At 38.0% G+C, this 15,342-nt stretch overlaps 1 protein-coding gene across 3 annotated transcripts in view; it reads left to right on the forward strand.

Annotated features, from left to right (window-relative positions):
• LOC139160418 (contactin-4-like) overlaps window positions 1–15,342 on the forward strand; it is a 296,056-nt gene that overhangs the window by 171,407 nt on the left and 109,307 nt on the right. For all 3 annotated transcript variants that reach the window (XM_070738254.1, XM_070738255.1, XM_070738256.1), the window contains 2 exons: window positions 6,657–6,759; window positions 9,082–9,266. In XM_070738254.1, the coding sequence (XP_070594355.1) occupies window positions 6,657–6,759; window positions 9,082–9,266 (288 nt within the window). The remainder of the gene's footprint in view (window positions 1–6,656; window positions 6,760–9,081; window positions 9,267–15,342) is intronic.

Here is a 15,342-nt window from a genome sequence, read left to right on the forward strand (position 1 = left end):
TGTCCCCAGCACCCAACGTCCAGCCCCACGCCACCTCCACCACCCGGTAACGCACCCGATCTCTACCTGCAGGAATGGGTGGTGGGGCGCCACGAATGGCCTCGCTTGAAGGCCACCACAGTGCCGCAGTCCCAGATTGATCACTTCTCCATCCAACAAAGCCGGCTGCCCGGGAAAATGGCATGCTTTTTAAATGCACGCTTTTCCAATGCGACGCTTTTCTGCATCAGCCAGCAAAGCTGGGCAGTGGGATTTGCTGGCTGGAGAAGCGAGCGATCTGGGACTGCGTAGCTTTGCGCAGTCAGTGGCGAGGTGTGCTCGCCTGTGTCAGTGGCGAGGTGTGCTCGCCTTGTGCCATGTGTGGGAGGCGATGGAGGTCAGGGGTTTTCAAGCAGCCGCCTCCCCCCCACACACACACTTAGCCATGGTGCACTTAGCTGTGATTTTCAGTGGACAGGTTTTCAATCACCAATTGCCTTTTCCTGAATTTCGCGTCCACACACCGCGGATGAGGAGGTGGGGAGGAGGAAGTGGAGAGGCAAGGGGGCGGGGAGGAAAGTGGGCCTGAAATTGGCCAATTTCTTTCTCGCCTTTAGGGAGAGGAACTGTTGCTGCTCTGCCATAGAGCAGCAACAGTTTCTCTCCCTAAAGGTGGCAAAGGAAGGGGCCAATTGCAGGCCCGCTTTCCTCCCCACCCCCTTGCCTCTCCACCTTCTCCTCGCTCAGCAGCCGACCACGGTGAGTGGACACGAGATTCGGGAGCTTATTATATCGATCAGTAAAAGCTCGTGAGCTGCTGCGGGCCGGTTAAAAGACCTCATTGGGCCGCATCCGGCCCGCAGGCCGTAGTTTGGGGACCGCTGATCTAGGGCATTAAACTATGAGCAGCCATTGTACAACCAGTTGACATGGCTGAAGTTAACCCAGCAAAAGTTGAAAAAATATTGAAACTAAACAATGTCAAGTTAAATAGGGTGAATAAGAGAAGCAATGTCTCAAGGCTGTACAAGGAATAAACATATAGTTGGGGTAAATTGAGTGGAAGATCAACAACAGGACAGCCTGCCATGCTCTTTTGAGAAACTGGAGTAAGCAGTAACACTGATCCTGCATCAGGCAAAAGCAGTCAATGAGGAACAATAAAATCTGAGTGACTATAGCAAACCACAGTATCTTTCCCAGTGAGATATTGCTCTATGAAGTGCATAAGAGAAGGTATAAGTTATACAGAGATATAAAAATAAAACATTCTTAAAATATTACCCAGAAAGACTGTAGCAATCATAAAGAAATCAGCATTGTTGTCATAAGTTTCTATCCATAGCTTAAACACTAAATAATGACAGCAGAAGAGATGATCCTACCTATGAAAGTGGATAAAACACATAAAAAACAAACATTTGAGGGCCAGTCACCATGAAGACAATTTCATTTCAAAACAGCTGAGCAACAGCAGGACTCCTTGTTTTCTTCCTTTTCAAAAGCCATTTGATCAGTGTGAATCTCTGTGGGAGAGAGAATGAATAGGGAACATCTATAATGCTTTAAGCCTCAGATCATCTCTTACAAAGAGCTATGAACGGGGAACATTCCCTGAACCAGCTCCTATATGTAGTTATATTCTCTTCCCCCCCCCCCCTCTCTCTCCCTCTCTCTCCCTCTCTGGGTGGGTGGGTGGGTCTTAGCATATTTAGGTCTTTTCCCATAAAGTTTCGGAGATTGTGATAGCTGTCATTTCTTCTTCTATAACTACATTTTTAGGACAATTCAATATATCTATAGTATACTATCTGTTCTGCCGGGTTCTCTGATAGGAGCCTCCCGAAAATTCAAGGGTACAAATTTCAAACACACACACGTTTGAAAATTCAAAACAATGTTCTTTATCACAAAATTCAAAATAAACAAAGCACTCTTTTTGTATTGCAAAGAGCACTCTTCCCAAAACAACCGGGTAGTCTGTACAATTTCTCTTAAGTAGTCATTAAGTACTTAGCTAGCAGCTGTGAAGAAACTTCACACCCCTTCTTCTTTCAACGAAGTGAGACACACACACACGTTGCTCTGCTTTGGTTTCAAAGGCATGAAAAAGCAACAAAGTCCAGCAACACAAGATTCCTGATGAACTCCGATCAGATATTCTTCCACAACGGCCAAACCCACATGCTGCTATTTATAGCAGCAGCCCTAATTACTGGAGCCCCACCCAAACACAGGTGGCCTCCCTTATTTCCTGTAATATGTTCTTACTTGGTCTCTTCTACGCATAATTCTGTGCTTGTGTGGGTCCAAAATGTCATCATCTAAATCAACGGAAGATAAGGGAGATTGATTACCTGGGCTGTGTGCCAAGCCCTCCTCTGCCGAGTCACTTCCACCTCCTTCTTCGTCCGAGGAAACTCTGAACTGATTCTGTCGGCAATAACACAGGCCTGTGACATGTTGAATTTTCCCCTGCATCCACCTCCCCATTCCCTGGGGCAGGAGCTGGGCCAGAGCCAACCACAACACTATCTATACTAAATATTTCAGTATATTTTTTTATGTGACAACATTGAAGAAATGACACTTGGTTACAGTGTAAAGTAGTGAGTATACAGCTGGTATAACATTGTAAATGTCCCTTCAAAATAGTACAACACACAGCCATTAATGTCTAAACTGCTGGCAACAAAAGTGAATAAACCCCAGAGCTTCACAGGTTTCCACTGGAGTCCTCTTCTACTCCTCCATGATGGCATCATGGAGCTGGTGGATGTTAAAAACTTCGTGCACCTCCATTTTCCATTTCAGTATGTCCCATAGATGCTCAATAGGTTTTAGGTCTAGAGACATGTTTGGCCAGTTCATCACATTTACCCTCAGCTTCTTCAGCAAGGCAGTAGACATTTTGGGGGTATATTTGGGGTCGTTATCATATTGGAATACTGCCCTGCGACCTAGTCTGTAATCATGCTCTGCTTCAGTATGTCACAATTAATGTTGGCATTCATGGTTCCCTCAATGAACTGTTGCACCCCAGTACCAACAGCACTCATGCAGCTCCTGACCATGACATCCCTACCACCATGCTTGACTGTAGACAAGACACAATTGTCTTTCTACTCCTCACCTGGTTGCTGCCACACACACTTGACTCAATCTGAACCAAGTAACTTTATCTTGGTCTCATTAGACTATAGGACATAGTTCCACAAATCCATGTCCTTTGTTTGCTTGTCTGCAGCAAACCATTTACAGGCTTTCTTATGCATCACCTTTAGAAGAGGCTTCCTTCTGGGACAACAGTTCTGCAGACCAGTTTTACACAGCATGTGGCGTATGGTCTGAGCAATGACAGGCTGACCCCCCATCCCACCCTTCAACCTCTGCAGCAATACTGGCAGAACTCATACATCTATTTCCCAAAGCCAACCTCTGGATATGATGCTGATCACAGGCACTCAACCTCTTTAGTCAACGATGGTGAGACCTTTTTTAAGTGAAACCTGTCCTGTTAAATCGCTGTATGGTTTTGGCCGCCATGCTGCAGTTCAGTTTCAGGGTCTTAGCAATCTTCTTATAGCCTAGGCTGGGGTAGGCAAAGTTGGCTCTTCTATAACGTGTGGACTTTCATGTTAGCTCAGGAATTCTGGGAGTTGAAGTCCACATGTCATAGAAGAGCCAACTTTGCCTACCCCTGGCCTAGGCCATCCTTATTTAGAACAACAATTCATTTATTTCAGATCCTCAGAGAGTTGGTTGCCATGAGATGCCATAGTGAACTTCAAGTGACCAGTGTAAGAGAATGAGAGCAACAATACCAAATTTAACACATCTGCTCCCTTTCACATCTGGACCTTGTACCATTAATGAGTCACATGACTTCAGGGAGGGAAAATGTAGCCACTTGGCTACTTGAGCCCCATTTAGACATTATCATTTAGGGGTGTACTCACTTTTGTTGCCAGCAGTTTAGACGTTAATGGCTATGTGTTACTTTGAAGGAACAGCATATTTACACTGTTAAACCAGCTGTATTATCACTGCTTCACTTTGTAGCCAAGTGTCATTTCTTCAATGTTGTCACATCAAAAGATATATTGAAATATTTACAAAATGTAACGTAGCGTACTCACTTCTGTGACATACTGTGTGTGTGTGTGTGTGTATATACAGACACACACACACACACGCATACACATACCTTAATCATAAAATTGTAACATATTTGATGTTGTTATGATATTTGTCTTGCCTAATATTTATTGATTCACAAAACAGACCCATTAAACCAGTTAAATTTAGATGTTTTGAAATTGTGAAACATCTCAAACCTAGATATGTGATCTGGCCTGAGGCTCCCACATAACAAGAGATTTTTCTAGACAGATCTATTGTTAAGGGTGCTGAGTTTTTTGTCTTCACTTAGGATTTGGTATATTGGGTTTTTTAAAAGAATTATTGTTATGAATGTTTATATTTTCATTTGCTGATTTTATATTTTTTGCTTTATCCATTATTATGAACCATCCAAAGTCACCTATAGGGACATAAGTGGCTATATATCCTTGATCATTTAATTAATTAATTAATATATAAAATTATGAATCTTCCCAAGCTGAAAAAAATATCAGCATGATTGTTTCTGAATATGTTAGTAAAAGTTATAGCTTATGGTAATTCTGTGTTATTAACTAGATGTACACTTTTAGAGTAACTATTACATGAGTTCATTTCTAAGAAATGCACTCCATAAATAAACAAACAAACAAACAAACAAATAAATAAAGAAGGCAATAAGAATTGCAATAAAAACAGCACTAAATATCAATTGACTTACATGTCCTATGATCTTTACTTAATATTTATTTTATATTTTGTTACTCTTCAGGTTACTTTGTGTAACTCTGTGTGGCACCCCAATTTTCACTGTTCTAGGTGATTCCTCCCCCCCCCTTATTCAAATTCAGCCTTGTTTTTAGCTGTTTTACTAGTTCCAGCTCCGCAGCTGAAGTAGCTTTGCATTCTGCAGAGTTCTAGGGTTAACATTCCATGCAGGAGGCAGCTGCTGTTATCTGCTTCCATGGATAAAACGTCAACAGATCACTTTAGAGTATAAGCCAGCCAACAGGAGAGCATCCTCCATAGCAGTCATAATGGCTCAGAATCAAAGATGCAGGGATTCCAGCTGTCTGCAAACTGTATTTTGGAAAATGATACTTTTGAATCTTAATCCTATATTCAATGCCTTACAATTGCAGTTTTCCTATTATACTTAATCTTGAATTGATCTCTATGGGTGAACAGAAATAAATATAAAGGATACCCCCTAAAATTTATAATGTAATGCTTATGAGTTTATTCTCCAGGAAATCACATTAACCCTTAATGGAATCAGTTCAGTTTATATGTTGACTGAGCATAAACATGATTTCTTATGCAAACCAATATCTAGATATATTTTATTTATTCAAAAGTATGAATGTGATAAGTGGTTTGTTTTTGTAGATTTTCTATCAACCTTACACGGGAAAAGACCCGAATATGTCAAGACCTTTGTGTGTGTGTGTGTGTGTGTGTGTGTGTGTGTGTATATTTAGTCTGTAGGGTGGGTGTGGGTTTGCGTCTGGTGGGGGTGATTGGGGGTGTGTGTGTCCTGTGTAGTTCTGGGTGTGGTTTCAGTTTGCGTGGCTGGGATATGTTTGTTGATGAGGGCTGGTTTTCAGATGTCTGGTAGGTGGGAGGTATCATCACGTTTATTCGTATTGTGGGGGTGTTTTTCTATTTCAATGGCTTTCATGATTATTCTCTGATAATCACCCCCACCAGACCCAGACCCACACCCACGCAATAGACCAAATAAAACCACCACCTGGAACCAAACCACGGCAGCGCCCCAAACTGCTGCACCCCCCTCTGACATGCACACAAAGCAATCTGACAAACACCATAAACACATGACCAGGCCACAAACTCGCAGCCAAACCAATACCCAGGATGTTACACCACAGACACACATTACAAAACAGCCGAGTAGTCTGCAGGCTCCAACTGCTCAGGATATCACCCCCAATCCACAAACATCAACTAATCAGCATACATCAATGACCCCAAGTGTTACCCCACTAACTCACCAGGAGGTTTCAACACAGCTTGCACCTGCTGAGCCAGCACTCCACACCCACCCACCAGAATTTATAGAGGAAAGGCAGCTCAGGTCACTCTATGTTCACCCTAGCACAAGGCCAAAAGCACCAGCCTGAAGATGATGAGTGAGACCTCGTTGAAATGTTGCCAGGAATTTCTGAAACATCAGAGCTTCATCAGCTAGCCATACCCTTACTGGGATTTGATCCTGTAGCTTCTATACATACATACATACACACACACTTTTTATGAACAGCAAAGCACTGATAAAATATAAACATCTATATAAAAAGAATACAAGGAGAGATCTAATCATTGGCAGATTGCTAAGAGCTAGAGGCCAATTTTTTTCCCCTAGCCAATAAATGGGAGAGGAAACTCTTACTGAGTGGCTGTTAGATCCTCTTTAAAGTTAACAGATAAACTGTCGTGTAATGATACATAAAATGCTCCCGGTTAACTCTGGAATACTTGAGAATATGAACTGCAGAAATCAACCCAGTTTAGCATCTATTTTATATTCACAGGAGTGATGGGTGAATATGAGCCAAAAATCGAAGTGCAATTCCCAGAAACGGTTCCCTCTGCCAAAGGAACAACTGTGAGGCTGGAGTGTTTTGCACTGGGAAAGTAAGTTTTTGCCAACCACACAGTGGTACTGAAATTATTTTCAGACAGTTACACAGTCTATCAAATTTGGAGAATTCTGTTTGACACAATTTATGTTTGCTCCAGGACCTTTTCAACAAATTGCTCATTTTCTAGTGCTGTACAAAATGTCATTTCAAACAATATCATCTTCCTGAAATCAAATTAAAGATCTACCTGCTTTATTACATCTAATCCATCAACCATTTAATCTAATATCAAAAGTTATTGAGGTATGATCCTTTTCTAGATAGGCCACACAAACCAACTGGAAATATTATATAAATTGGATGCAGAAAATAAATGTTGAGGACCTAATGAATTATATGCTAAAAATAACTTTGCAGAATTCCACATCAATAAGGAATTAGCATGAAAGTGATTTATTATAGGGGAACTATCATATATTGCTGTTGTATTTGTCTATAATACAGACCTAGAATATTGTGCCCCATTCCGATAAATCATTTCAGAATGATTCCTTTCATGGTTATGCTTGGTGGTGTACCCTATTATGTGCTGTTAATAAAAACAGAGGAGACTGATATTTTTGTAGTCTGTCATTGAGCTCCTAGACATGTCATCTGGTCAAATACATGATGCCGCAATATTGTTCTGTATACTTAAGGAAATTTAAATTATGTTTAATTTAGGTCTATTCTAAGTAGAGTCTAATATATATAAAGTAGCCAATTTTATGACGGCAATAAAACTTATAAATATTTGTATTCAATAGAAAGGATACTTATGTTTTCAATGGAAAGGATATATGTCATATTTCTACAGGTGATTAGCCCTACTCCTAGTCACCAGTTTGTCCAGCTCTGAAATATGTTTCATCATACGTGTTGTGGTTGGCTCTAGGCCAGCTCCTGCTCCAAGGACTTGTGGGGGTTGATGTGGGAGAATCCTCACATTATCAGAAGCCAGTTTTACTGCCAACAGCTTCCAACAGCGTCTGTGTCAGGGGAAGATTCTAGTGAAGTAGGATCAATGGAGGAGATAATTACAGGCAGCCCATTCGCTAATTACCCAATTAGTGAACCACCATCATCATCATCGTTAGGTTCAGAAGAGGAGGCATTCATAGATGTTCGCAGATGCAGGTTAATGTCAAGGAAGGAACAACTGCGCAAGTATTACTGGAAATAAGGGAGAACACCTGTGGCTGGAGCAATTTGTCTAATGGGGCTGTTGATAAATTGTCAGCCTTGTTGCCTCTTGGTGTGGGAGTTTATTCGTTTGGAGAGAGATAGAGAACTGTGTTTTATGTCTGGATTGTACAAGGACTCTTTGAACTGTTTCAGGATTTTACAGGACTCTTGGACTAATTCACAGTTAAGTTTAAGCGTGAAGACTCTTGAAGGGGGGTGGCTGTGACATCTTCATGGCTGCTTTTTATCTGTTTTGCTTTTGTTTTAAGTTTTTCACAGCATTCAAGGCTTGTTGTGTGTGGGAGAGCACTTTGGCTGATTAAAAGTGCGTTTTGGACAGTATGTTCCTTTTCATAAACCAACTTTGTTTACTTTACAAACGTGTGTGTTTGAATTTCTCCTTTGGACTTAAATTGGGGGCTTGTAACGTGAAGCCTGGCATAACAATACCCCACACTTATTACTATATTTCAAATTTATTTCTTAGCAGGGTTATATTTATACTTTGTAGCCTCCTTTAATTTCTTATTGGAGAAGCTGGTCCATGTTTTATAGGTTACAGGTTTCAAATAAGTTGAATGATGGATTAAGAATAAGTTTTTGGAAAATACTTCTGTTTGAAAAAGACTAGTAAATATCTTTAATGTCTAAATATATTATATTTCCATTTATTGGAAAAGTATGATTATAGAAATGTTTAATTAATGGTATATGTTCCCAGAAAGAATAAAATCAATGCAGAATTATTTATATAGTGGACAGAACCCTCTCACATAAATGTCAGAAAAGTACAGGCCTACAGGATATGCCCCTCAGACACACCACTAAATATTTTGAACCATATGATTATAGTTCATGTCATATGACAAAAGTGAGCAGCATTGTATGATAATAAGTATAACCAATAATAGCCTAGGTATACATAACTAATTAAGATGTAGGTCAGCTTTTCCTAATCCAGAATCTTCAAGTTGTTTTGGTATTCCCAGAATTTCCACTCTATATAATTAGAGTTGGGAACATATCACCTACGTTTTGATTATCATATAATGGAATTTTTGCCTAGAAATAGTTAATATATAATATGCCTGTCATTTAAAAATACATAGCCTTTACCATCATATTTTTCTCCTTTATTGTTGATAAATAGCCCAGTTCCTACAATCAGCTGGAGAAGAACAGACGGAAAGCAAATCCCCAAAAAAGCTCGGAGACACAAATCAAGCAGCATTCTCGAAATCCTCAACTTTCAGCAGGAAGATGCTGGCATGTACGAATGCATAGCTGAAAATGTGAGAGGAAAGAACGTGGCCAGAGGCCAACTAACATTTTATGGTACCCAGATTATTTATTTACCTGATTTTCATTATAGCTGAGGCCAAAATGCAGTAAACGCTTTGTTGCAATGTCAATGTTGATATTTCTGTTCACATTTTATATTGCAAATAGGTTTGCTCAGCAAGTATAATTTTACATAAAATAAAAACCTCTGAGACAGGCATATTGATTGAGGCTATGAAGTGTGGAAGAAGCTAAAACGTATGTCATGAGACAAAGATTGGCCTAGTAAAAAACAAAACAAAATGTTATTGTAAAGCAAGTTATTCTGCTTTTCTTCATCATCTGTTAGAAAACATGCTTTTTTGAATAATCTTGGCAGTTCTGCCTTTAAACAAAATTAGGACTGCTTGTTTCTTTCATTGCTCGTCATTGTTTCTAACTGATCTTTCATCGGTACAAGCTCTTCATGTTAAGATCCAAATGCTCCCCTTACACCAACTTCTATTAACCAAATACTTGTTATGGTGAAAAGCTAATGAGTAGTTATATACCTGTCTGAAAATTATGGTGAAATTCATTTCTGCAGTCCAAGATGTTATAAGATGCTTTGTAATACTACTAACACACAAATGTTTGTGTTGTGAAAATAAGTTAAGGATAAGAACAGGCGATGGTTTTATGCCTTAAGGCTAGATATGTTTCCTCCCTCCCAGCTAAAAATGGCATTAGAAGGTGTTCCATGATCTGAAGCTATTTCTCCCCCTCTTTTACAAAAGGAAAGAACTATATATGTTTTTATCCTATTGAAGCTTAACATACCCATTTTATCTATAATTTTAAAGAAAAGTTGTCAAAATTGTTGGCTAGCCAATAGCTTTATGCAGAAAAAATAATGACACAAAAAGAAACTTGCCAGGAATATTTTTAAAAAGGGAATCTTTAGATTGGTGTTTGTGTGAAAAATAGGCATGCTTTGTTTGGAAATAGCTTAAGCATTATAGCTAATTGTCTCCTTCCATTATGGAGAAAGAGCAAGTCGGGTAAGTATCCGAAATATACAGGCAGTGATGGGCTACTGCCCCCACTGGGGGGGGGGGGGGAACGCAGTGGAGGTAGTAAGTTTATGCACTATTTATTTAATACTTAATAGTTTTTTTTAAGTGTCCTTCCTTCTCTAGTACCTTAGTATGGTCCTTAATTACTTTTAAAATAAGAAATAATTAAATAGTATTTTTTACCCATCAATGCTTTAATCATTTTAATCATTCTCTAGAACTGAAATTTTATAGTAATTAAAATTGAGTTACCTGCCTAATCTGTTATCAAACTGAATATTGTGGGTTCAGTACAAAACTTTAAAATGTTACTGTGCTCCTCAACAAATCATGCTGTCTATCATTTGTCCTTTTTGTGGCTATTCAAATAATGTGACTTAATCAACTGAAAAAGAGTCCAATCACCTATTGGAAAACCTAACCTTACCAAGTGGTCAGCCATTCTCATCCAGTCACATGACATTTAAGCCACCGCCCCAGTCACATGATTGTCAAGCCACTCCCACCTGGACACATGGCTGGCAAGCCACTCCTATCCAGTCACATGAGCATCAAGCCACACCCCCACAATAAGCCACACCCAGAGTGTGGCAGTAAAAATTTTGGCAGCCCATCACTATATACAGGTTAGAATAAAATACAGAGAAAGAGGACTAAACCAAGGAAAAAACCTAATAGAAAATATGTAGATGCCCAACTGAACAACATGAGACATGTTACATACAGAAATGTAAAGCTTGCTTTAGAGGAAAGGAGATAAGAACATTACAGCTGAAATTCAAAAAATTATAATATCGTGCAAAATTTCCTTTATTTATGTAATGCAACTTAAAAGGTGAAATGTAATATATGAGAGGGACTCATTACATGCAAGGCAAGATAGTTCAAGCCGTGATTTGTCATAATTGTGATGATTATGGGGTACAGCTCATGAAAACCCCAAATCCCCATCTCAGAAAATTATGAATATTAAATGTGATCAATAAAACAAGGATTGTACATAGAACAATATTGGACCTCTGATAAGTATAAGCATGGGTATGTACTCAATATTTGGTTTGGGTCTCTTTTGAAGCAATTACTGCCTCAATGCAGCATGGCATGGGAGCTCCAAATCAACACAGATTGTGGAAACTTCACACTGGACTTCAAGCATCCTGCAGTGTTTGCCTCTCCGTTCTTCATCCATACTCTGGGTCGTTGGTTTCCAAATGAGATGCAAAAGTTTCCACAGTCTGTATTAATTTGGGGAACCATGTCATCTGCTGGTGTTAGTTCATTGTGCTTCATTAAAAAGTCCAGGGTCAACACAGACATCTTCCAGGAGATTTTGGAGCACTTCATGCTTCCTTCCACAAACAAGCTTTATGGGGATGCTGACTTCAATTTTCCAGCAGAACTTGGCATCTGCTCACACTACCAAAAGCATCAACACCTGATTGAATGACCTAGGATTACCGTGCTTGATTCACCAGCAAACTTGTCTGGCCTGAATGCCATAGAGAATCTATGGAGCATTGCCAAAAGAAAGATGAGACATGAGACTGAACAATGCGGAAAAACTGAAGGCCGCTAGTGAAGCATCCTGGTCTTCCATAACACCTCAGCAGTACCACAGGCTGATAGCTTCCATGCCATGCCGCATTGAGGCAATAATTGCTTCAAAAGGGTCCCAAAGCAAGTACTGAGTACATATGCATTCTTATATTTATCAGAGGTATGATATTGTTCTGTGTACAATCCTTTTATTGGTCACATGTAATACTCTAATTTTCTGAGATGGAGAATTTGGGGTTTTCATGAGCTGTATCCCATAATCAACACAATTATTGCAGATCACAGCTTGAGCTATTTTGTCTTGCATGTAATGAGTCTCTCTCGTATATTATGTTTCACCTTTTAAATTGCATTACTGAAATATTTTTTTTTTGCATGATATTCTAATTTTCAAGTTGCACCTGTAAGTCCCTCTACTAGAAGTTTTCAACTTCCACTCTTCACAATCAGTAGTTGTATAGTCATAGAAAAGGGTGTGTGTAGTTGAAATTCAAATAAACTCAAACATTTGCAAGATATTTTTTTTTGCTAATATTGTTCAATGCAATTTCAGAAGTTCCAGGACCACAAAAACAAATGCCAAACAGATATGCCTGAGGAAATAAGGAATTTTCTCATTCTCTTACATTTTTTGTATTTTTTTTAAAAAAATCTGTTACTTTTTTTTCAAGTGAAATTCCCATTGACTCCAGTTGAGAATTGCTTTGAAAAGGGATTTATGAGCAGAACTACAGCTTCAGCTTGATAGAATCATAATCAGGAAATACAGTACTTACCAGTATGTATATCTGTTAGATTCACAAGCTATTTATATAAAGGATTGATAACATCCATAGATAGCTTAAAAACATGTTGGCTGTCGCCATTCATAGATGGCTTGAAAACCAAACCAAAGACTGCTCAGAAACAACTCCTTATAAAATCATAGTGAGATGCTAAAAGTGATACCATAACATTAATTTCTGGAGCCAATACTCTTCAACATTTCATTAATGACTAATAATCACACAGTGATGAGGAAAACTCAAAAGTATAGGATGGGGAATATATGGCTTGTTAACAATTTGAGAGATCTTCAAATTGGAATTGATCCGAACTTTAATTTGAGTTACTAGAAATGCTGAAGTTGCAAAAAAGGTAAATGCAATTTTAGGCTGCATCAATAGATGTATACTTATTCTCTTTTGCATTGATCAGATTAAAGATTCAGGCAAACTGGTGCAAAAAAGAGCTCTCCACCATTCTAGCTTCCTTTTCCTCCTATTCTTAATTTAAGTCTTAATTTCAATGTTAATAAATGTCAAAAATGAACTACCACTTTGCAAAATGCAAAATCTTGCCAAAAAGGATTGGGTGAAGTTAAAATAGACCTGAAAGAATAACATTTTAATGCATGATCAATTGGGACCAATAAATAATTTTGTTCCAGTTAGAATAGCCACCTATACCAAGTTTAGTGTACTGGGAATGCAATAGTTTCACAGCCAGATTTTTTGTTACCATCATTGAGAATATCTAGGAAAGCATCTCTTTTCATTTATTAAGATTTCATGACCTTGATCAAAGACATCCATCATTACATCATATTTTTCAGCTTTGAATGCCTTCATGATTTCTATCTCTGTGGAAATTGTTCCATAAAATTGCTCTTTTACAGCCATATGGCTAGGGTGCCAATTCTGTCTCCAGCTCTAGATTAATTTTAGGCCCAGCACTGCTACTCACAAAGGTGCCCTAGAGATTGTTTTTCTTCTCCGATGTCTGCAGTCTTAAAGATAATATGAAATCTGATCTTCCCTAGAATATAAATGAGTTACTGTCACAAAAAGTTTTACTTTTTCACCGTAGTATCATTTTTTTTGAATAGTTGATGTGAATAATATAATTCTTTCATGTAGTATAAAAGTTTCATCTTTTATACTACAGTTATAAATAAATTACACTAACCCAAACTCTAGTTTTAGTCTTACTAAACTTAAAAGTCAGTTATGAAGATTTGTATTTCATCTAGAACTACAGTGGGAACACTTATGTGTCCTATGGAAACGATTTGAGGTAATTCTGGAAGGCCTGATCCTGTACTTTTGAAACTGTATCAGAGTTATTTTGAATGACTGCAATTGCATACATTCCAAGGGGGGAAAAGGAACTGATTGCATCTCTAGCAAAAGCTTCAGAAAAGTCAAAGTAGCTCATTCTACATTCCCTTGGTGTGAACATATGCATAATGAAAGTATTGAAGATTATGAAGTGTGACTGATATGGTGACATTTTCTGTGAGCACAGTGTATATAAATTGAGACAGTGTAAAGCAATCAAGTAGCATGAACAGAAGGCTTTTTAGTATTTAATTTAGTAGCAGATCTGAAAGTAGGGGGATAGTAGTGTTATTTCAAAAAACTAAAGTCCTGCTGGACTGTTGCTATAGTAAAAGATCCCTTACCTAAAAATTAAATGTCCACTTTTAGGCTGCCTAAACACAATTGGTCAATTAATTTTGACTAAATTTCATACACTTGTAAGAAAGACATAAAATATTGTTTCAAGTCAAGGCATGATTAAGATCATCACAAAAATCATATATTACTCATTAGTGTGTCAGTCAGCAATCAGACATAAAACTTATTTCACACTTTAGTATTGCCCTTCCTCCTCCTTGCAGGCTAATGTTGAAATCTTTTTAGTAGATCATGTTTATTTTTAACAAACAGAGGGACCAATGGCCCTTGGCTTTTCTTGATTGCAGAAGATTAAACGATGGAATAAATAACCTGGCTTAATGGAGCCAAGTAATCAAGAAGAAAGTAGCAAACCCAAGTATTTTTAAGCAGAATTGCTATAGTAGACTGGCCAATCCCAAGGAAGAGGGGGGGAAATAAATTGAATTGTGTGAGAGTCCATAGATGCAAAATAACAATTCAGTCCAAAATCAAGATGATAATAAATATTATAATGATCAAATTACTATATTTTACATTGTGAACAAAAGATCCTAAGCTTTTCTTCATGATATATTTTTATTGCTGCTTGCATCTGTCTAGCCTGTGATAAAAAGTGTTTTCAGGATTGTTAAGAGAACCACAAACAGAACTATTAAAATGTGTTTTTGCTGCTTGCGAATTATTGTTATTCAACAAGAAATGTTGAAAACAGAAATGGATTTAAAATTATAGCTTCATGTTGATAAAATTTAAGTTATTTTATCTGGTGAAATACAGAAGGAATAATATAAAATATCCAGTTTCCTGGAGACCTCTGCTGGTATTATATATATCCTTGTATTTTTGTTATGGATTACAAATATTTATATGGACCTTAATTATTTCCCATTCTATAGAATACTATAAAATAATATAGTATGTAATTGTCTAGCTGTTTTCAAATACTCCCATATTATTCCTCAGGATTTATGTTTGTTACTTGCAATCAAGGTCATGATAGTCTTTTAATTTTGAGATACATGTTTCTGAAAGTTACTTTATGATATTATTTATTTGAAAATAGTTAGATATTGTATA

The sequence above is a fragment of the Erythrolamprus reginae genome, chromosome 2 (genome assembly GCF_031021105.1).
Source record: "Erythrolamprus reginae isolate rEryReg1 chromosome 2, rEryReg1.hap1, whole genome shotgun sequence".
NCBI lineage: Eukaryota > Metazoa > Chordata > Lepidosauria > Squamata > Dipsadidae > Erythrolamprus > Erythrolamprus reginae.